Genomic DNA, 23132 nt, shown 5'->3' with positions numbered 1-23132 from the left:
AAGATTCTTGGCGCGGTTCCCGCGAACCTTGGAAAAACCGGGCGCTCGTGCAACATCGTCGTTCCGAGCACGCGCGCGCATCAACCCGGTTCTTTCGACATCTCTAACGTCCAATTAAACCGGCTTTCTTTTTTTTTGTTCTCTCCCACAGGGAAGTGTTTACACCTGAGCGGACTGACACCCGAACCACTCACGGCGGATGACGATTACAAGCTGTTGCGCTTCGGTATCGGTTTCACAAATATGGTGGCTCGCGCCACTAAAGGCAGCGCCGATCTCACCAGAAAAGAAATCAAAGAAGGTCAGTACACCACCAACAATACACCCGCTAATTAGAATTATTATCACCCCGTCGAAACGGCCCAACAATTTTTTAACCTCTCGCACTCGGAGCTATTTTAACACTAGATTTGCGGCACCCGTGAAAATTACGAATTCTAGTATTTTTCATTTGAAATTACTGAAATTGTAAACGCGCATCCATGAGGAATTATTCGACAAATTTATTTCTTTGAATGTATACAAAATTTCGGTAAATATATAGAGCCTCAACTCCGACTTTGCTGAATCGATTGTACAACAAAAAAATTTCAGACCGGTCATTTGACCAACGCTAGGTTTTGCGTTAACCTTGAAGAACTCACCATGTAGAAAACAACGATTGCCATTGAAAAGTTGCTCTTTTCAGTCGGGAAGTGTTCTACAATGGTAATATTGTGATAAAGAATTTTAGTGCAATTCTTTAAATTATTGGTTCTGAGTGCTACACTGCTGTGCAGACAACATATGCAGGAGTGCGTGGACATATTTTTGTAATACATTACATTTGAAACTGAAAAATATGTAGCTCCTGCATCTTGCAATTAAAGCAGACAATTTTTAGTTTCTCGTAAAAATCCACTGTCTAGTAAAAACGTTAACCACATACATACATTGCTTAGTTATCTAGGATTAAAGCATAGACCGTGGAACTTTTTTTAAAAATCTTTCTACATTATAAATTCCGATGAGGATAGCTAAACAACTGTTCTGGAAGTTAAAGTTATCGTAGGATTTTTATGCAAATACGGAGGACCGTATGCAAAGCATCCAGGAAATTAATCGTGGCCGATTTTTCTTAGATTTTGCACATTGGCAAGCAAAAGTCTAGATAGTTTCCCGATTCTTCCTTTCATTACAAAGATAACATTATAAGACGGTGACGCTATCTTTTATTGAACGATTCTTCTCTGTAATGGAACTCTAATTTCCTGCGGCTGTGATTTTTTCGGAATATAAAATAACCTGCAGCTATGTTATTATCAACAATATCGCAAAAGCAGTGTCTGGGTTAGGTAACTAATAAATATAGACGATAAATATTCCTTCGAAAGTGGCTAGTTATTTTGAATGGAAGTTCGGAATTCGACGGACGTAATATTACCTGAAGGATAGTCGGCCATAGTTTTAATTGGAACATCCCCTGCACTCGAAAAAGAACCGTCAATCACATTTCACGTCGCATTTGCTTTCGAAAGAGAAGTTTTTTTCGTAGCTCCGGAGATTCAACTTTCGATATAGATCGATACGATACTCGAATAATTTTTCATTAGGGGGTTCGAATCGGATGCCCGTGTTTCGAGAAGCATCGGAAAAAAAAAGAATTCAATCCTCGCCCCATTAATACAAGAATCGTTTAACATTAATTTCCGAGAATAGTTTCCATTAGCTTGCGCACTGTGTTCGGGCAATTTCAGATTTCCCCGGGAAAAGGTATTCACCTTTTAGTAACTTTCGTTTGAATTTTGACGCAGTTTTGCGGTAAGAGCACAAACGTAACCTCTACGCACACACACAGAGTATGAACCAACCCTCCACATGATTTTCATACACCTATAATCCCCTTTCAATCCGTGGCAGATACACGAAACAATACTCAATCAAATTAATTTGATCTGTGTCAACCCTTTGAGGACTAAAGTCGCCATATTGGCGAAATCAAATCAGTGAATTAAATTCCAGAAGTCGCAGACCGTAGTTTCACAGCTCTTGTATTTAACAAAAATTCGATACATATCCTCTTCATTTTTAATTCTTAACTTTTTTTCAACGAGTATAATCGACAGAGTATAATGCTTTTAAAAAAGTCTTCGTCCGCAGCAGACGTTTCAGTCTCGAGGTTAAGACCGCTGAGATGTCTAAGCTCGTAAGAATTTTTCAACATATCGTGCACACATGGAGGACAGGAACCAACTCATTTCCAGCACAGACGATTACGTTTCGTTCCCAGTGGAATGATCCAGAAAAATCTCCTCCTGAACACGCGTGAACGGAGGTTACACGACCCGTACCAACCAACGCACTACATATAGTCCAAGAACCCATTTTACATGGCCAAAATTCAATTTTTCAAATTTAATGCTTCGCAGATTTTTTTTACTTACACAGTGACGACACATTAAAACTATAAAATCAAAAATATTGTTCATTTTAGACGATTGTGTAACCGCGTACAGCGTGCTGAAATCAAAATTCTGAAATTCAAAGTGAAACTAATCTCTGTCAGTATCAATTATAGATCATCAAATAATAGTTCTGTAGAACATCTTTATGTATACTATTAGTTGTATTTTGATTATGTAATTGCGTCGAAAGCATTTTTTAACTTATGTGTAAATAGCGCGATGTTTACAACAATTCAAACTTCGCAAAAGGTTTTAAAAAAGTGCTTAAAAGTTCTAGCTGTCGGGTTTTTCATATAAGAAAGCTGAAACATTTGTTGAAGAATCAGACAAGTTTTAGGTCCAGTCTCGTCCAACTTTTAAAACTATACGAATTTCAATAAATGAACGCACAAAAATGCTTATTAGGATGACAACTATTATTATTAATCATTAACAATCATTTTTGTGCGTAAACATGGTTAATTTTTTTTTAATTTATTAATTGCATTGATAAATTTCTGTGAATAATTTCCAATGCATATACATTAGTAACCAAATTTAGATTGTTGTAAAAAATTTTCCCATGTGTTCGCACTGTAGACAATGCCAAAAATCGAATTCTATTACATCAATTGTAGAGCAGTGTTTCAATATTTGTTCTATTAAAATTCTGTGTATTAGAAGGTACTTACCAAGGTATATGCACTATTTTCACATTTAATAAAGTAGATTTATTTGTGTATAGATTTTCAACGTTGGTTTTATTCATTACTAGCATACAAAACTTCAAATTAACATAAAACAAAAACGGCAAAGCATATCGTGAGATTTTGACATATTCGGATATATTACACGTTATAGTTTAAGAATTCTATAGTTTTGTTTGCAACTAACTGCCGGGCATAATTTTATATATATTTTTAGTGTCTATACCTTTCCTTTAGGATCTATTGTGGAAAATTTGTTAATTTCTTTTTAAATTTATTAGTTGTATTTTTAAATTTCATTTTCTATGAATAATTACCAATATATATACATTAACAACCAAATTTTGGCAATTATATTTTTGTCGTCTTTTAGTTGTATATCGGTTCTCTTAATTATATTTATTGCATTTCTATTTATCGTATTTCATCAAAAGTTGATATGTACATAGACGTTTCTGATGTTGATCAAGCAAACAAATAGCGGATTCCTGCACCACTTTCGTACTGTCATTACGATTTTCAGGCATTTCTGATGATCTGACAAAAAATCATTTCAGATAAAAGTTAATCAGTATTCAGCTTCCTACAAATTTGAATATAAAAAATTTAAAAAGAAAAATTGTTTTTTTTTCAATTCCAAAGTCACTTGAATTTTGACATGTCATTATACATTTTTGACTTCGGAATTTTATGCCTGATATCAAGACGAATTCAACGACCTATTTTACTGCGAGCATAACTCTTTAAATAACGCTATGACAATTTTGGCCACGATAAGCGGGTTCCCGGACCATAGTGAACACGATTCGAGATCGAGAATCAAAAGCGCGTGTCTCGATCGTCGAGTACTTTATGCAAATGTCCGTTCGTTTACTCGTGTTTCTCGGTTCGTCTCGATAACTCTGTTTTCTCGAGATAAATACCGTTCCATGGATCCGCCAGTTGTAAACAAAAAGGTCCTCTCTCGTTGATATAATCGCCCCGAAGAGCAAAAAGTCAAAATATCTTTTTCGATTCCACGGAGCGTGATTTGCATGAGAATGTACTGGCACTACAGTCTGTTATTCAAAGGAAGAACTCTTGTCCAAAGAATTTTCTCTCTTTTATTTCAGAATTGTCTCTGCAACGTGCAAATTCTACTACCAATTTTGAACAATTGAAAAATAGTACAATGTTTTCGCGTACCATGTAATTCTGGCATTATTGCTAGATGTAATAGAAATCGGTAAAATAAGTACACCACCGGTACAAAAATCAACATCGACGTAAAACCGCAAAGGATTGACCCTTAGCACTCGAATGGCGACTGTAAGGCACCACTAAAAATTCCTGTATCATTATTCAAAATATTTTTTACATTATTAAATATGTTCGTATTTAATAAATTTTCGTATGTATAACATGAAAAAATATATATAGGAGGGAAATATTATAGGTTGGAAGAAATGTTTCGTTTTAGAGTTAAAATGGATTCGAGTGTAAAGGGTTAAGGTAAGGTCATAGTCACAATAGCTGTCCACCCCACTTCTATCGCTTCAGGCTTGTAACATAAGCGTATAGTGGACAGCTAATATGACTGTGCGCCTCGAATACCTTTTCCTACTTCCGGATCAGGGTGCAAACAACCGAGTAAAATCGATCGATTTGGTAATTCAAACTAAACATAATAAATAATAAATAACAGTTTTCTCTTAACACTTTCCGCGATAAACGGCACACCGAACCGAGACCAGCCGTGCGTTCGATTCCGGTCGAGAAAAACTCCGGGGCCGATTCAACGTTAAAAACAATCACTGTTCACCGCCAGAAAAGTGTACAAAGTACAAACAGAACGTCAACAATGTTGCGAAGAGGAGAATCTTCACGCGTTGCCAGCAATTCCAATACGGTTCGATTTAATCCAAGAACGATCTCTCGAAGACTATGAAAACAGGTTCCGGCATTTTCGCGGGAAACTATAACAACTAACCTTAGGCCTCGTACAGACCTGAACATTTCCACGAACATTGCGCCGAACGGCGCGCCGTTCGGCGCAATGTTCGTCGAAACGTTCAGGTTTGTACGAGGCCTTTGATGTATGTCGAAAAACCGACAAGCGATGGATCGACTGCGCGCACGAACGCAAACGGGTGAGCCTCGCACAAACCTGAACATTTCGACAAACATTGCGCCGAACAGTGACTGAAACGCAAAATCGCGCCGTTCGGATCGCCGAACTGAATGTCGATTTTGCGTTTCGTTCGCTGTGCGGCGCAATGTTCGTCGAAATGTTCAGGTCTGTACGAGCCTTTACGACCAGCAGTGACTACTTCGCGATAGGATTCTCGGTGTCTAGTTTAGGGATTACCGGGCGACGGAACAATGAGAGCTATTGATGGATATTTCTTTGTTACGAATTAGGATACAAGTGCAACGGAGTTGCAATACCAGCGAAAAGCGTCGTTGGAGCTTTTGATGATCGACTGCTAACAAGTGTAGGCTCTACATGGGCCCAACTTGTATAAAAGTATACATTCTATTTCGACGCTTCGCTAGTACCGCAGTATCAATGCACTGCAGTGTACCTGTATGATACCAGTACAATGGGGCTGCGAAAGTACCTGCAACACTAGCGAAGAGAGCGGCGCGTTTGATAATCGACGAGCTAAGCGAAACTGTACTCGCGGGTCCGATGTCCGATGGGACCAACTTGTACAAAAGTATACACTGTGTATTTCGACCATCCGTTCTCCTCGCTAGTGTCGGAGCTTCGTTGTGCGTTGTACCCTTCGAACCTTGTAGCCGATAGATCCGAGACTTCCGGTGGTTCGGATGCGAGGACGAAACGCGGCAAGTCGAACGTACACGAGCGTGCCCGAATTGAAGCCGAGCGACGCGGAGCGGGGCACGTGGTCGATAATGCGGTCGACGATCCTGGTTTATTGATAAAAGTCGGCGTACTTACCGTGTATAGGTGTTAGTCAGCGGCGACAAGTTGCACGACGAAAACTCGGTGGCCTCGATTCACGATATATCGTTCGCCGGGATCGCAGAATATTCCGCATTCCTCCGTGACGTAACGAAACGATCGCCGTACTTCCGATCGACGGGGAGATATTCGCGAGAATGATACAGAGAAAGACCATCCGAAAATCTATTCCCGATCGAAGTCGACGTTCAAGCCGGTTCGTCGTGCGATCAACACTGCGAGGAGACTATCGGGCACGCGGCATTCCACTGTTGCCAACCACGACGCCTGAAATTCTCTCCCGCGCGCGCCAATCGCGATCCACGTGTCGCCTCCTAGCGGTGCGTGCACCACGAGCACGCATAGATCACGGAACGAGAAGCGTTCGAAACTTGTTCGCCGGCTAAATCACTGGAATTACAATGTCCGAATGCTCGCCGACCCTTTTCTGATCAGCAAGGTTGCCACCTCGAGCAATGCGGGTCTTAGGGACGTGAACTGATCGCATACTTATGGAGCCCGCCGCCCCCCCCCCCTTTTGTTCCAAGATTCATAAAGATACGACCGCGAGGCTGTCCCAGCCCGATAGTTGTGTATCATCTGTATAGACTATCTTCAAGCAACGAAAGCTTTACAGTTCTTTCATGCAAGGGCAATTTTTCGACACGATCGAATTCGCGTAAGTTCTTCCTTGCCTCTCTTATTTGCCATGATAAAGAAAATTGCAGAAAGACGCTAAACTGGTTCGAAATAAATGGAAAACCAAGAAACTTGTCAGAAAAGAATACGCGTCTTCCGAACCGATGTCAACCTCTTTGTTAAATGTTTGACCCATTTGCATTATCAGCATGTTGTATATACGCGTTATTATCCTGGCCACTATTACCAGAGCGTATATGACACGATATTTTAAAATAGTGTAGGGATTTTAAGTGAACGGGGATTGATTCTTTTGAAGACGAAAGTAAAAACAAGAATATTGAATAACAGAGTAAAAATAAAAAAAAAAAGAAGCAAAAGAATATATATGATAAACTCGCTCGCTCGCTATTTAGACTTGAACTCGACCTCTTCACGCTCTCACGACTCACAACGCTCTGCCCTGCATGTCCATCCCCGAAAACGATGTCCACACGCAAACACTCATTCATACCGATAACATGGACACGCACTCCTTACGATCTACAGTTCGTAGGATCCTCGGAGACAAGGACCCCACACTCGGCCATCCTGCACGATATCTGCCCTCAGATATCTTTGTTTATCCTTCATCCGATGCGGTATCACTAGCTTCATGAATCCACGACTTCAGATACTCCGCCAAAATTGACGTTTGCTGCGGACACTCGTGCTCGCCCACTTTGTATACCATAAATCGATCGTTCCTTAGGACTCTTGTAACACGATACAGACCTAAATATTTTGACGCAAACGTTTGAAGTTTGACGCAAACTTCAAAGCCGGACCGTACTGGATCCTCTTTATGGCCACCAATTCCACCAGTTCTTTGTATTGCCGAGCCTTCTTCCTATGTTTATCATAGCCACGACGATTCTCGCGCTGAACTCTTAAAATAGCTCTCCTTAGCTTGATTACGCAGATCTTCCCTGTTACCTTGGAACATATCTATCCATTCTCCCTCTATCAATTCGCGGATGTCTGTATTATCCTTCATTCTTGGGTGTGTCCCAAACAATAATCTAAATGGCGTTGTACCGATGCTTCTATGAGGTATCTAAAAAACGATACCACTCTTCCGGTTTGGCCGCAGACAATTTTGTCACTATTGAAATAAGTGTCCCATTCACACGCTCCACCTGTTCATTAGCTCTTGGTATTCCCGTTGTTATTAAGGTATGTTCTATTACTTCCGTTTTACAATATTCCCGGAAATCGCTCGAAGTGAAGGCCGTGCCCCGATCAGAGATAATTCTCCGAGGATTTCCAAAAATCGTTGATTGTTTTTTTTTAATGTTCCACTACTTCGGAGGTAGTTGTACTTTTTGTAGCATACAGCCACACAAACTTTGAAAATGTGTCCACGACCACAAAAATATGTTTATAGTTCTTCCGCGTGGATGGAAGTGGCCCGAGATGGTCAATGTGATACACATCTAATGGAATGCTTCCTTTGTCTATGGGATGTGAAAATCCTTCTTGTCCCCCATGTTTTCTCTCAGCAAGAATGCACGGAACACAATTGCGTACCACTTTTTCAACTGTTGATTTTAAGTCTGTAAACCAATGGTCTTTTCTAACTAGAGCTTCCGTTTTCGCACTCCCGAAATGACCGTTCTCATGTACGCGTCGAATGATTTGCGATTTCATAGCACGTGGCGCTATTAATTTCACATCACTCTCAATTTCTTTAAGCAAAAGTCCATTCCGCACTATAAACCCACTTAATTGTTTTTTATTCACTGCTTCGAAAATCGGTTATAAACTCTCATCCTCACACTGCGCTTTACGTATTCTCACAGTTATGCTATCCTCACATTCATTCATTAACATACACTCTGGTAGCGGATTTCGACTTAACGCATCTACGTGTCTTAGACTATTTCCCGAACGATGCTCTATTTTATAATTAAACTCCTCTAATAAGAGAGCCCACCTCGCACTCCTTACGATCTACAGTTCGTAAGATCCTCGAGACAAGGACCCCACAATAGCATACTTAAATATATACAAATTCCTGAAATGTAATGAATTATCTTTATACCGTTTGAAATTGCTCCTTTTGGATGTAAAAATTGGTGATAAGAGCATTATTCTTCATTGTCCCTTATGATGCTTATTGGGTTAACAGCCATTAAGGCCGATTTAGAGTCGTGTTATGCTGAACCGTACTGTAGCCGCTCCGGAGCCAGAATTTGGTTTGTTTTTGTACCTACCGTTTAGACATGGCCATCCGTGCGGTCGACCGAGTTCGCTCCGATATTTCTTCACGACCCGACCAGGCCAGTTTCCTGAACGTCTGATCATTTCCAGATGTGCTTTTGAAAGCGCGCTAACGATTTTGGTAGGAAACAGTAGATGCACGGCAGAAAAAAAATAGAGACGGCCGTAGTTTAGGGGTTACGCAGCTCCTTAGATAAACTGTCGATATCTCTCCTCTACAGACCTCGTGCAGATTCCTTATACTTATAAATCCTCCTTATATTATATGCATGTCGCTCGAGCACGAGAAAAACTTCACAAATAAAAAAATATAAATTTTAAAGGAGAGCGCACCAAAGTCCTTTGATAGTTTAACTAGCTGTGGCTACAAGTAAGAACAAATAAAACCTAATAATTATATGAAAGAAACTAATGTTTTTAGTTTCTTTAAATTAATCTTTCGTTCTTTTTTTTTCTTCAATTTCTCTAATTTTTTTAGAGTTGTGACGTTTTTCTGCAAATATATAATTGATACTTTGAAAACCAAAAACAGAAACAGGGGTATCTGTCCATGAAAAATTTTGAGTTGCGACGTTTTTCTTGTAGTACCGTTGTCAGTACCGTTAAAAAATAATACAATAAATCTAATTGTACATTTAAACAGCAGCCGTTAGAATTCTATGCAGTCCGGGTATGATTTATGAAAAATGTTAGTGCTCCGGTTGTAATAAAAATCATGCAATTCTACCAGAATCTGTTTTCTCGTAGGTCTATTGATTTCTAGCGATAGAATTTCACAAATTGTAACCGTTCCTTTCGATTATTATAATTGCACGCAAATCAGTTGGCTGCAGAAATGTACAAAACTCGCATAAAAAGAAGATCAAGACAAAAGCACCGCATCGATCTAGTTAAAGAAAAGTAACGGACATATATTTAACCAGTTAGCTGTTTTCGACGAGTATACTCGTCATGAAGAAGTGGCAATATTTTGTGTTACCACGAGTATACACGTCATGCTTAAAAAGTAGTTACAATTTGCTGTTTAAATTGCACTTTTAATGAAAACTAAAATATATTCGCAAACTTCAAGCTGTTTGAAATATTTGGAGGCCGAGACGAAATAAAAGGAATAAATAAAAATATATAAATAATTATTATGGCAGAACTGTATATACTATGAATTTTTTTTGCAAATGTATTGTTTTCTTTTGATAGTCATCACTGAAGCCTTTACGGGCTCGTACACAGGGCGTCCCAAAAATGTTGTAGTTCCTTGAAAGGGGTCATTCCTGTGGTCATTTGAAATAACTTTTTCCTTCGCGACAATGTTCTACAACTTAACACAGCCACGCATACAACTTATAGCAGCCACGCATACTATGTGTTTGACGAGCATACTCGTCATCGCTTAATCTTTGCGACGCAATTTAAGTAGACATTTTTCAAGGAGGTCGCAACAGCTAGCTGGTTAAGATGGTACCCCACCGGGGTATATGTAATAGTAATAACGATAAACGGATGCGACGAAGTCACTCTCGCGCAGTAGTTGCTGTCGGCGACGGTCTCGCTTCCTCAACGACGCGACGATGATGATGCTTCGGATGGCTTGTCTTTGCACAGCCGAATCCGTTACGTTGATGATGCTATACTATCGCACAGTTGACTCCACCCTTGATGGTCTGGATGTTGCAGAGGTAGTGCTCAAGACACGGCCGACTCTGCTGCTCCGTTTGTTGTTGAAGATGTTGCACTAGCTGCACAACCAAATCTTCTTGTTGGCACTTCCGTTATGGACCCAAATTGCTGCTTGGATAGCTTGATGTTCGTCGACGATGGACCCAGATTCCACAGCCCTGGACCCGGCTCGGAGGACCAAAATATGTGACGTCCTCGAATTTGGCGGGAACGTAAATCACATTTCGCTGGATTACGACGATATTGAGGAACACTGGCGAAGTTGATGTGACAAACGATATGCCGATCGTGTTTCCCTATGGCGATTTAACACGATCTACGCGTCGCGACGTTCGATTTCTCTCTATCGTGGTTCTCCGAGTTCTGTCGATTCTGGTTGTGTTCGGTCTATTGTCGACTCGGTGTGGTCCTGATTGGTGGTTCTGAGTCGAGTGGTTCGCAGGTGTGTGTCGAACATTCGTCTAGCTTGAAGGAGTGGGGAGCCATGAAGGGTCGTCGTTTCGCACGGTTTATCCATATGATGCCCGTATTTCTAGGTCGTGATTTCGGTAGGGTCGTAAACGTACGTTTAGGGTTGTAAACGGTTTCACCGGCTGCGCTAGCCAATCGTCTGTTGGGGCCTTGCGAGGCCTCTTGCAAGTTGGATCTAGAAGGGGCGTGCGTAGACATCCTCTGGGGTGTTGAGGGGTGTGAAAAAGCTTCTGGGGTGTAGGTAGCAAACGATGGGCGACACTTTGCCTTTTGTGCGGCATCTCGAGGGCCCCTCAAGTAGCTTCCGAAAACTTTTGAAAGTAGCTTACAAAAACGGACCCATAGCGTGATTTAAAGGCGGACAGGTCCCCTGGAAATGCTTCCCCCTCTACCACTAAATGTGGCTCGATTTTCCTTGTAGAGGGAATAATGTGACGCCACGTACCCCCTCCGAGATTGAACAAAACGTCTACTTCGACAGTGAAACATTTTATCCCTATTATTATTTATATGTAAACTTTATTACTTTTAGTTATTTCCCCACGAAATCTTTACCAACGATTTTTTTCTTTTGAGAATTTCACGGATCACAACGAGATCAAACACGATAGAATGGCGATTATATTTACTTATTTAAAAAGCGGCGAAAGTTGCCGACACAAAGAAATACAGCGAAGGGGAAAAAAACGGAGTCGATCGTAGAAATCGGTGTAGATCAAAGGGTATAGAGGGTGTAGATATCTACATTGTAACGTAAACACAAAACTGTTATTATGCGCTCTTTCTTTACAGAACTTTTACTAATGTACTCGTCAGATCTTCACTTATTACCATATTAATCAATAGTAATACATTATCGCTATATTTACATACATCATAACGAATTATGATTACTCATTAAGTAAGTAAATATGATCCAAATTATGGCGCGTTTAGACTCATTTCAATAAGAAAAGTCTCACAAGTATGTTGGTAAAAATTTTTGTAAAAAAAGAATCAAAAATAAGAAAGTTTCCTATGCGCATTTACATTGTAATCGATACGCAGCCTTTCAAACTGTGCCGGCCGCCTCGATCCTTCGATCCGTCCCTTTTTCTTCCCTATCCTTCTCTGTGTTCAGCAAACTTCAAATAACGATTATTGATACTTCAGAACGTTGAGGTATGATCTCGGCGTAAAGATTGTATCTCCTTGAGCCACTGATATGTGTCTCGTGCAGAGAGTCCCGAGAGGAGAATCTGATGGCGGAGAGTGAAACGTAGAAATTAGAGGTCCCAATTTCATTGGTATGTAAATACCCGTGTGCACGTGTAATAAACGATTCCGGATTTTAATCCGTGTAATATTAACTTTACGGATATTCGTGTATGTACGTACATTACACGTGTATTTGCGTTACACGTTGATATGACGATGAACAGTCGAGCATGAAGTTTCGACTCATATTGCGTTTGAAGCTCACAAAGATAAATCTTATCGTATTACGTATCTTTCATAAAACAGTAAGGTAACGAATAAATGAACAGAAAAAATTGCAAATTGTTTATGAAGAACTTTACTCAAATTAATATAAAACAAAGAAACAATTAAACATCAAACGATTGACCGAAAATAGGAAAACAGTAAAACAATGAAAACAACAAGAATAATAATGTCGTTTCGCTTCAGACACGAACAGCTGAGAAGAAGATGATCGGAAAACATCAACGCATCGGTTACCGTTGCTGCCAGATCAGAAAGTTTGAACATAATTGAAAGAGGTGATTCCTGAAGTAATTCTAAGCACCTTTCCCCTTTGCCAATCCGCGCCCAAAAGCTTTGTTTTCGAGTTATTAACGAAAAACACGGATCAATCAGAGCGCGGCTGACTCCCGCTCGGCGACAGATCTCGCGGAGCGTAGTGTCAGTGTCGCGTTGTGGTTCAAAGCAGCAAATGCATTTATGACTGAATAAGCGAGTTTTAATTAAAATCAATTTCTGCTCCTTCTCTTGTTCACGACTCAACCACAGCGCGACGCTGACACTACGCTCCGCGGGATCTGTCTCCGAGCAGCTCTGATTGGCCCATGTTTTTCTTCAATTACTCGAAAACAAAGCATTTCAGCGCGAATTGGCAACAGATAGAGGTGCTTAGAATTACCTCAGGAATCACATCTTCCAGTTGTGTTCAAACTTTCTGGAGCACCCTGTATATCAAATAGAATGCGCAATTATACGTGTATTAAGAACATGGTTCACAGATTACGCGTATTGCCGATGTCCCATAACGTGGTACTCGGAAGGAATACGAAAGGAATTCTCAAAGAAACCGTCTGATTGGTCAGGCGCACACAGTTGAATCACACGCATTGTTGCTATTCGCTGGGATGATTACCGCTACTACTGATGTACCGCATGCAACGGCGGATCTAGGCATGATCTTTATGGGCTGCAGTCCAGGGCCCCGTTCAGAGGGCCTGGTTGCGGTCAAAACAAAAAAATTAAATAAAAATAATTTAAATTAGAAACTTAAGAAATTATACAAAAATTTTTGGTACTTGAGTTAATTTGGGTTAATTGAGCCTCCAAACAGTGTTAGCCCAGGACCCCAAAATTGACGATCCGCCGCTGAACGCATCGCGTAATGTTGAGCTTCGCTCCCTTGACCCTGTGACGTTATGACACGTGTCCTTTTAGTACACGCCCAAAATCGTAGGCTCTGGTACAGACTGTACTTTGGCAACACTGCATACGCGTGACTACTTACTTCTCATTTCTCTTTCTCCTCGCTAGTTTCAGACGATACAATGACTTTAGGCCGTTGGGGATCCGGGACAAGAATCACAAAATGTATATAGGGTTACTTAAAGCATCTTCGATATTTATTTCAACGTCTAACCACACACAACGACGTTTAATTAAATAATATCGATTCCGGAAACAATCTCTCTATTTTTTTTTTCAAGCGCCACACAGTAAGCATTATCTTCTTCTCCAGATCTTCTCTTCCATTTCATTCGACATTGCGTTTATATTCAATAGAAAGCACATTGACATCTTCTCGGAATAAGTCTCCTGAGAAATGGGCTCTTGAACTGTTACGTATGAATTTCTCTGAAAAGAAATGAATAAGATCCAATGGAAGCAATTTGTAGCAGAAAAAACTTATATAAAACAATCAAAACTGCACGATGTCTTGATACATATGAATTGTTTTTGCTAAAAAATAGTTGCTTGTGAATCTCTATGCAAAATAAAAATTGTCTACATCAATTGCAAGGAACTGGTATTAAACAGAAATTTCTTTCCTGTTTTAATAACTTCAAAAAACTGGAAACTGGTACTTTTCAATTCTTCCAAAAATTTTTTTAAAAGGAAAAAATCCGGTGTCTACTGTTTACACTATGAACAACTACGGAAATTTAGTCAATCAAAGTGTTAAAATATAATTCAATGAGTGTCTAGGAGAAGCGTGTATGATCTTTCCTGATTATTAGATTTTTTCAAAGACACCCTATTTCACAGTTTACAAATACAGTGATGTCGTCCATATCGTGTACAACAAACGAAAATAATGCAATAACAACAATTTTTGTCTTTAATTATTTTCTTCTGATACTTTTGTCAACGTTTTCTTTGTTTTTTTTTGTCATTTAAAACATGAAATGATTACGCTAACAAGTATGCTCTGATTCATGCTATATTTGGTCTCGTTGTAATCGGAGTATAGCAGGTTTAATCGGAGCAATGATTAACATACAAAGCGTTTCGAAGCTTCGAGCAGTATAAGACTTCGAGTGGACTCTGAACGGACCCAGTGTGTGAAATCGATTCCCTTTTGCAGGTAGTCACATTCTGCTAGAGAAATTACGGAAATACAAGCCGAAGATCGCCGTGTTCAACGGTAAGCTGATATACGAGGTGTTCTCGGGAAAGAAGGAGTTCGGATTCGGTAGACAGCCCAACCTGGTGGAAGGAACCAACACGGTGAGCCTAGACGAAAAAAAAATTAATCAATTGCAATTCGTCGTTCGTAGTAGAACAGCGTTGTATATAATAATTTCGATTGCAGTACATGTGGGTGATGCCATCGAGCAGCGCGAGATGCGCGCAGCTGCCGCGAGCGGCGGACAAGGTGCCGTACTACGCGGCGCTGAAGAAGTTCCGGGACTACTTGAACGGGGCGATTTCGCACCTGGACGAGTCGGACATCGTGTTCGCGGACTCGAAGCTGAAGAAGAAGGATCAGGATGCGATCGAGGACAAGAAGCCCGGGTTCTGCGACGATTTGACGAGCGAGGGAGACAGCAGAATCACCGAGATGAACGGTACGGTGATCAAGCAGGAGCCGAACTCGCAGATACCGGGAAAGAAGAAGCGAGGCAGGCCGAAGAAGATCAAGAACCCAGAGGATCAGCCGCCCCCGGATCCGGAAAAGCTGGACGCGAACGGGGAGGTGATCAAGAAGCGTCGCGGACGCCCCAAGAAGATTCACCAGCAGCAGAAGCAGCAGGAGAGGGAGATGAGAGAGCGGGAACAACAGCAGCAACAGCAACAGCACCAAGGGATGGGTCACTTAGGGGACGGTTACGGCGTGGTGCCGAACTGTTTCTCGCCGCCGAAGACGTTCGCGCACATGGCTCCGTACCCGCAGCCGATGAACGACTCCGGTTTCTACGGGCAGGGGATGAACGACAGTCCGTACAACATGAACGCGAAGCAAAGCCCGGTGCATCTGCAGCACTACAGCCAGAGCCCGAAGTCGATGTCGCTCTCGTTCACCCACTCGGATCTCTCGTCGGAGATCAACACCGCGATCTCCTCGGAGAACAACCTGGAGCCGTCGCCGTTGACATCGCCGAGCGTCGAGCACCCGGATTTCGAACCGCCGACCAGCATCTCCCAGCAGAATATGAGCAACGACCATCGTCAGTACAACCCGGCCGGGAACGGCGAGAACCCGGGCCACCACGGGAGCCCGGGCACACCGTCTCACCCGAGCTACACCAGCTACATGGGCTACCACGAGCAAGCCTCGGAGTCGCACAACCCGCACCCGCATCAGACCACCCCGACGCCGTTGAGCCAAACCACCGACGAGCATTCGCACCATTCCCATCCGACTCCACCGCACACGCATCCCCACACGCCCACGCACTCCTCGATGTCGCCGCACCATCCCCACGAGCAATACGGCATCAAGAGGAACTCGGGTCAGGACGTGGCCTCGAAGAGCCTTAGCGACCTGGAATCCCTGGTCGATCAGATCCCGAGTATAGCCGACGGGGGCAGCCAGCGGCTTCAACACGGTCACCCGGGCATGAACGACGACGGCACCCTCGCGGAAAAGATGGACGCGCACCACCAGTCCTATCTGTCGGGCTTCGCCGGCATGGCCAACGCGGGAATGTCCAATTATAGTCCGCCCCTGGCACCCGGCGGCTCGATCTACCCGAGCTCGCTGCACAACTCGCCGAACGACGGCTACGGGTCCCTGTACGCGATGAACGGTCGCCAACACCAAGACTCGCAGCAGCAGCAACAACAGCAACAACAACAACAGCAACATCAACAGCAGCAGCAGCAACAGCAGCAGCAACAACAACACAGCAAGTCCTACACGGTGGAAAACCTGGCGTCGAGCAACTACACGCCCAGCATGAACCACGGACACCCCGGCAACTCGTACCCGAACATTATACCCGGGCCGCACTATCCGGTGCCGATGGGCTCCACGAACGGGTACCTTTTCGGCGGCCTCGAGCCCAGCCTGATGCAGCGCACCTACGGGATGGGCGGTATGAGCGGCATGGGAGGAATGCACCCGTCCCTCGGCCATATGGCCAATCCTTATCCTTACAACGGATCGTACTCTAGTTCCTTCGACGCGTATCCGGCACCACCGGCGGGTATACACGCGCCAAGCGCGAACTATCCCGGCGGGTACACGAGCGTCGGCGGCACCACGCCTGGCACATCCACGCCGCCATCTTACCTCCCGTCTCACCATAGGCCGCCGGTCGACCTTGCTTACGACGGTGTATGATAATCGATGTAAAGCTATTCAACGAGCGATAGCGTCTCGAGGCGCTGCGTTTATCTTTTCTACGTATTTTTACACGTTTAGGATCCGCCGCCGCCGCCGCCGCCGCCACCGCCGCCGACGCCGACGTCGCCGTCGTCCGAACGGAACGAAAGCTTCCTTTCACGTTCAGGACGATCTCTGACGCGACTTTGCTGCCGCGATTACGAGCTCGCGAACCGCGCGCTTTTCCTTCCTTCATCATTCTTCTCTCCTGTTTCTATCCTCTCCTCTCTTTCGCTTTCACTTTCACGTTCAATCATCTATCCTACTCCGACCAACGCGACTCCTCCAAAGCTACGTACGGTTTCTTTAAAGCGATCCCCTTTCCTCTTTTGTCGCTCACGATCCAAGATCGCACCGCGCGAGTAGTCACGGCCGCGCGGCTCCGGACCCCCGGAAACAGGGCTTCGACGCTGTTTCTTGCAATTGCGACTTTAGTTCTTGGAACGGTTCCGGAGAACCGTTCTCCTCGAATCGCCGTTGCGGAGAAATGAAATTTCCAACTACGCTGGAACCTTGATAGAGAGTGCCACAATTTGAATGGTGTCTTATTTTCTTTTAAAGCTTTAGTACGGGTTAAATTAATTAAGTGTGCAGCAATAAGCACCGTCTCTCCCCAAAACACTATCTAAACTAGCACCACTTATCGTTGTGCGTGCTTTTTCTGCTATTGTTCTCTAATCATACGTTCTGAAACACCATTGAATTGAGCGGTTCGTGGAACTGTTAAATGAAAACTACTACCTCTTTGCACGCGACAGTCCCTCATTGCCGGAATATAAATTTACAATTTTTTAATTCAAATGAATTAAATTGTTGTTTTTAATTCAATAATGAGCGAACTCGTGTACGAATAGTACATGATAATTTTTGTGTATTGTCCATTGGCTTTTCCAAAGGGGATCAAGGAAATTGTCATTATTTGAATATTTAAGAGTGTCGCATCTTCCCGACTGCTTCTTCATTGGAAATTTTGCTTCTTCGCAATGGTTCCTTAGGACAGAGGTTCTTCATAACTGTTTTGACCAGAATCTTCGTATAACAATTTCAAACAGTCACTTCCGAAGCCGTTTCAAGTCCTGCTTGGAAAACATTGAAGAAAACGCCGAAGAACGAGTCGGACCGGTCGCGTTCGAGCCAATCCGTTTCAAATCGCATAGAATTCGCCACACTCGCATACTCGCAAGATGTATTGGACGCTTTTATAAATTAACCCTTTGCACTCGATATTATTTTAATTCCAAAACGAAACATTTCTTCCGACATAGAATATTTTCCTTCTATATATTTTTTTTCATGTTATACATACGAAAATAGTGCAATTCACTTGTACAATACTGAAATGTTTAGTAATTTATTACACACAAACAAATTTAATAATGTAAAAAATATTTTGCACAATGATACAGCCACGTTTAGTGGCGCCTCACAGTCGCCATTCGAGTGCTAAGGGTTAAGATATCGGCCATATCTAGGTGAAATGATTCTGAATATGAAAACGTGCCGCCTTCTCCGCGACCATTTTCTGTTTTCAGAACTGTTTCCACTGGCTGGCTGAACGGCGTGTATCCGAGAATTTCGCGAGACGGAGTAAAATTGGGGAGTGTGCGACAAATTCTGCGTGTTGAACCGTGTCTCGATATTGGGCGTGCTTGTGATGCTATCGATCTCTCCGTCGAATTGATGTCGCGATCGTCTGCGGCGAGGAGGACGGTCCTCGTTTCCCTCGTTCCTCTTTCGGTTCTGTTGATTCTCTTGTAAGCGCGTCCCCGCGCGCACCGTTAACTGTTATCGTTTCGTTGTTGTTGAGAATATCGTTTCGCTGGGTCGACACCTGGCAAAAGTGCAATCCGTTGTCTCGGACGGGGCCACGATCACGAGGACGTACCTCGCGTCGTGGTCCCTTTCGAATTTCAAAAATCTCGCGTATTCGTTGTTACTTTTTTTCTCTCTCATTATCTTCTGTCCTAACTTCTTCTTCTTCTATTTTTTTTTATGTTTGTTTAGTCTGTTGTAGAAGAGGGAGAAACTCTTTCGTTGGTTCGTCAGCGACTCGATTCCGTGTCTCTGTACCGTTTCACCGCGAGAACGAGTCTCCCGTTCGAACCGAACTGTTGCGTTCGGCCGGCCGAGAGAGTATTTTTTCGCAAAATCGTTCGCGAACGAAACGCATCTCTGAATTAAGGGGACACGCTACGCGTATATACATACACACCACACACGGATCGCCGTGCTGTAATTTCGGCGCGTGCACCGGAAACCGTAATCGGACGTGCTCATTACGTGGAACATAATTACGCGGCTTTAGTCGGGAAATTCCGCTCATCTCTCGCAAGGCGTTCCGCAAAAATTTGGAGATGTACTTTCGCTTCGCGGTGTGACGAATGCGGTGTCGCGGTCGCAATCGATATATGCGTATACAGGGTGATCCACGCAATTGTTTTAAGTCATAACTCCGTTATTATTGCATTTACGAAAAAATGATAAAGGAGAAAGATAAATGGTTCGAAGAGCACTACATCTGTGGGCCTTTAAATTTTTTTTAGATGCAGCAGTGCATGTGCAATTAACAATTGCATCATTTCTTTAAATAGAAATGCATATTTTTTTGCACAGATCGATTCTTCCGTTCATTCTACGTAAAAAATGATTAGGGTACCATGGCAAAAAAATTATTAGATCTCGAGATATTTTCAAAAAATGTCTTTATTAAAGGAGATACTCAAACACTTCATGACTATGTTGTAAACGTAAACGCCCTTTCGACATTGTTATCATAACAGAAACCGATTTGTACGAGTAAGCATTTCATCATTAGGTAGCAATTCACGTATCGTAACTCGAGTACGAAAACTAAGATTTTGAAAAAGTGTAGCTGTATTTCACTAAATACAAGAAAATGTATTTTACTAACACGTAAAACGTGTCGTAACGTTTCTTACGTTATCAGAAATGTTTAGAATGTAATGGAGAAGCGTTTGAGCATCTTCTTCTAAAAAAAATTTAAAGGCCTACAGATGTAGTGCTCTTCGAACCATTTATCTTTCTCCTTTATGATTTTTTCGTAAATGCAATAATAACGGAGTTATGACTTAAAACAATTGCGTGGATCACCCTGTATATATTTATATATATGTATATGTTACAGAATACATTATTATTATTATTATTATTATTATTATTATTATTATTATTAATATTATGACATGGTTATTATTATTATATTATTATTATTAAATGAGAGCAATAACGCGGACGCGCGTGTACACACACGATTAATTGCGAGCTGTACATGCTTAATGCGAATCTAGTCAATTCGATTCGTTGAATCGTAGCACCGTTCCACCGCGATAAGCCGAGTCCCTTTGCGCGCCAATACAATCCGGCGATCCTGCAACAAAATCGGTTCACTATTTACAATGAAATCCCGCAAACTTCATGAACCTTGATATATGTCCTCAAGGTCCAACATTCTGAACAACTTTGCCTGTGCAATAATCAACGCGCTGACTGCCGTGGTGGTCGCCAGTGACCGTGGTGACAGTGGTCGCCATTGCCATGCTTGAAAATCATTGTCATAATACTAGTAGCACTGAATATCAATTGATTCGTATTCTGAAATGAACTAAAATTATAGCATAAGGTGGAAACTTCGTTATCAAGTAGTTACTTGAACAATTATTAGCATCAAGTAGTTACTTAGAACAATTATCAGTTAATAATTGTTCGTAACTCTGATCGGTTTATACGAATGAAATAAGCAAGGCTTGCATGAAAATACAGGCTGACGGTCAACGTGTTAACCGGTCTGCATCTTTATAACCGAATTACGCGACTTTGTGTTGAACTTGTTAATCTAACCGCCAGACTCCATTCTGAGACTATCGATCCATCACGGAGAGAAATGCTCTTCAGAAAAAAATAGTCTTTCCCGTTGTTCTCGAGGGCATACATCAAGACGGTTGAATTCGGTGGGAGCAACGCCTTTGTAAATAATTAGCTGAAAATCGTATCGTCGGGATCCAGAGATCCACCTGTAGAAGACGTTGGCGGCTGCGAGACGTAATTGGAGGTAGCCGACCGTGAGCGACCGACCACGCGCGTTCCTAATTAGCACCTCGTACGAAAGCCCCGCGTGAAAGCCCCGGGAGCGCGCGCGTTTCATCGAGGAAAGTGATGAACACACACACACACACACAGGCGGGATCCACGGCCGACGTGGAACGATCGTAAATGCGTCGCGCCGCCTCTCTGCTCGCTGTTCGCGTCGACGAACCTCGGCTATCACAGAACATCGAGAGTTTTTTTTCCATGTACAGACTGAGCCACGCGCCGTTAACCTGTTAAACGAGCGACGACTTCGCTCGTCCCGTTCGCCAATCGCATCTCCGTTTCTCTGTTTGTTCCGCAAACTTTCCCTTCGTCGGCGTGTCATCCTGATGGCCGATCGGCGAGGAGCGCCATTGCAACGCGACGAGGGAGAGTCCTAATGCAGTAGTGCTCGGTTTGGCGGGACATCTCTCTTTACGTTTTATGTATTCATTCTCTGTACTTATCTACCGAGGGTAGTTGACAAATGAAACATGAGAGAATAGTGGGCCTGCTAGGTGCGAATCTAACTCTTTTGCTTCCAGCAGGACTGTCTATAGCCCCGGGCGTTTATGCGAAAACTGCCAGGGGCTGGTTCGATCCCTTTGTGAGAACGTAAACGTTGAATTGGACCCGGCAATTTTTGCAGAACCGGTTCGGGGCAGCAACGGGGTTTACCTTAAGAGATTTTAATTACATTCAGCCGAGTGCTACCATGACCAAATCTATATTGAAGCGTGACGAGCAGCGTCGTTTTAGTTAGGGGATCGAGCGAAGCTAGAGGGGATCGGTCGTTTAACGGGTTAAGCTTCTCGCTTATGAAGTTTGTAAAGCTTTTTTCTAACGGAGTGCATATTGAATAGTTATATTATATCGTAACCGCGTCGTCGAAGGACACTTCACGGGATAAATAATTTAAGTAACCCGACAGCCGGGACGCGTTCCCGATCGATCCCGGATCAATCGGGCAGGCATCCTCGCTCTCGCAACCTCGCACCCGCTACAGCCATATACTATAGCCGTTCTCTCGTTGCAGATTCCGTTTTATCGCCAGTCATCCGCGAGCGTACACAACCGCGTTGCACACGCGCCTCGCGCGCGACTCTCCGCGACTCGCGACACCACCGCTGTGAGAATATTTCGTACGTTACCGTGATTTATTACATAGTTATCGCGTTTATTATGTTGCCTCGTTGATTATATTTGATTGCCGCGTTTCGAACAATCGAGGATCCACGGGTGCCGGGCGCCGATCGACGCGCGAACCAGTTGATTTTAGATGCATGCCTGATGATCGGCGCATCCTTTTTAGTCGCTGATCGACGCTGTACAATTATGCATCTGGCATGATTATATATATAAATAAAACGAGACGTGAACGCTCGCGCGCGCGCGTTCTCGCGAACCGCGACGGACAACAACAACCACGAAAACGAATCCGTAGAGATTTGGTGCTCCCGAAACATATATAAACGTAGTTCGTTTGACCGCGCGTGCGAGCGCTCAGGTTCATAAGATATACATAAAGTATAAATATATTATATATTGACTATCTACGATAAGCGAGAAACATTTATCTCGAGTAATCACATAGAATGTGTTGAAAACATTTAAAATGATGCACAGGGTATAGATGAGAGAATCGTTGATATAATAACTGATGTCTATATAATGAATGTTTCTTTTGTTCTCTATCGGCCTCAAGGACACAATGCCGCGTATGATCGACAATTACTATAGTAGATGTTTTTTCAGAATCCATTCCGATTCCGAGGTGGAACAGTTATAGCATAAGTGTCTGTCGGTGTTAAACGTTTTCATCGATGATTAAATGAAATGAACCGAACAAAAGG

General features: G+C 42.8%; 1 protein-coding gene across 2 annotated transcripts in view; it reads left to right on the top strand.

The window, feature by feature from the left end:
* Positions 1-20302, top strand: part of Tdg (Thymine DNA glycosylase) — a 614020-nt gene extending 593718 nt beyond the window's left edge. For both annotated transcript variants that reach the window (XM_076784776.1, XM_076784775.1), the window contains 3 exons: positions 152-301; positions 14950-15092; positions 15178-20302. In XM_076784776.1, coding sequence (XP_076640891.1) covers positions 152-301; positions 14950-15092; positions 15178-17151 — 2267 coding nt within the window. In that variant the 3' untranslated portion in view covers positions 17152-20302. The remainder of the gene's footprint in view (positions 1-151; positions 302-14949; positions 15093-15177) is intronic.
* The last annotated feature ends 2830 nt before the right edge of the window (positions 20303-23132 follow it).

Source organism: Halictus rubicundus, chromosome 3, assembly GCF_050948215.1.
Source record: "Halictus rubicundus isolate RS-2024b chromosome 3, iyHalRubi1_principal, whole genome shotgun sequence".
In the NCBI taxonomy this organism is placed as follows: Eukaryota; Metazoa; Arthropoda; class Insecta; order Hymenoptera; family Halictidae; genus Halictus; species Halictus rubicundus.
Note: the sequence above shows the minus strand (reverse complement) of the source record. Positions and strands in the feature narration are given on the sequence as shown.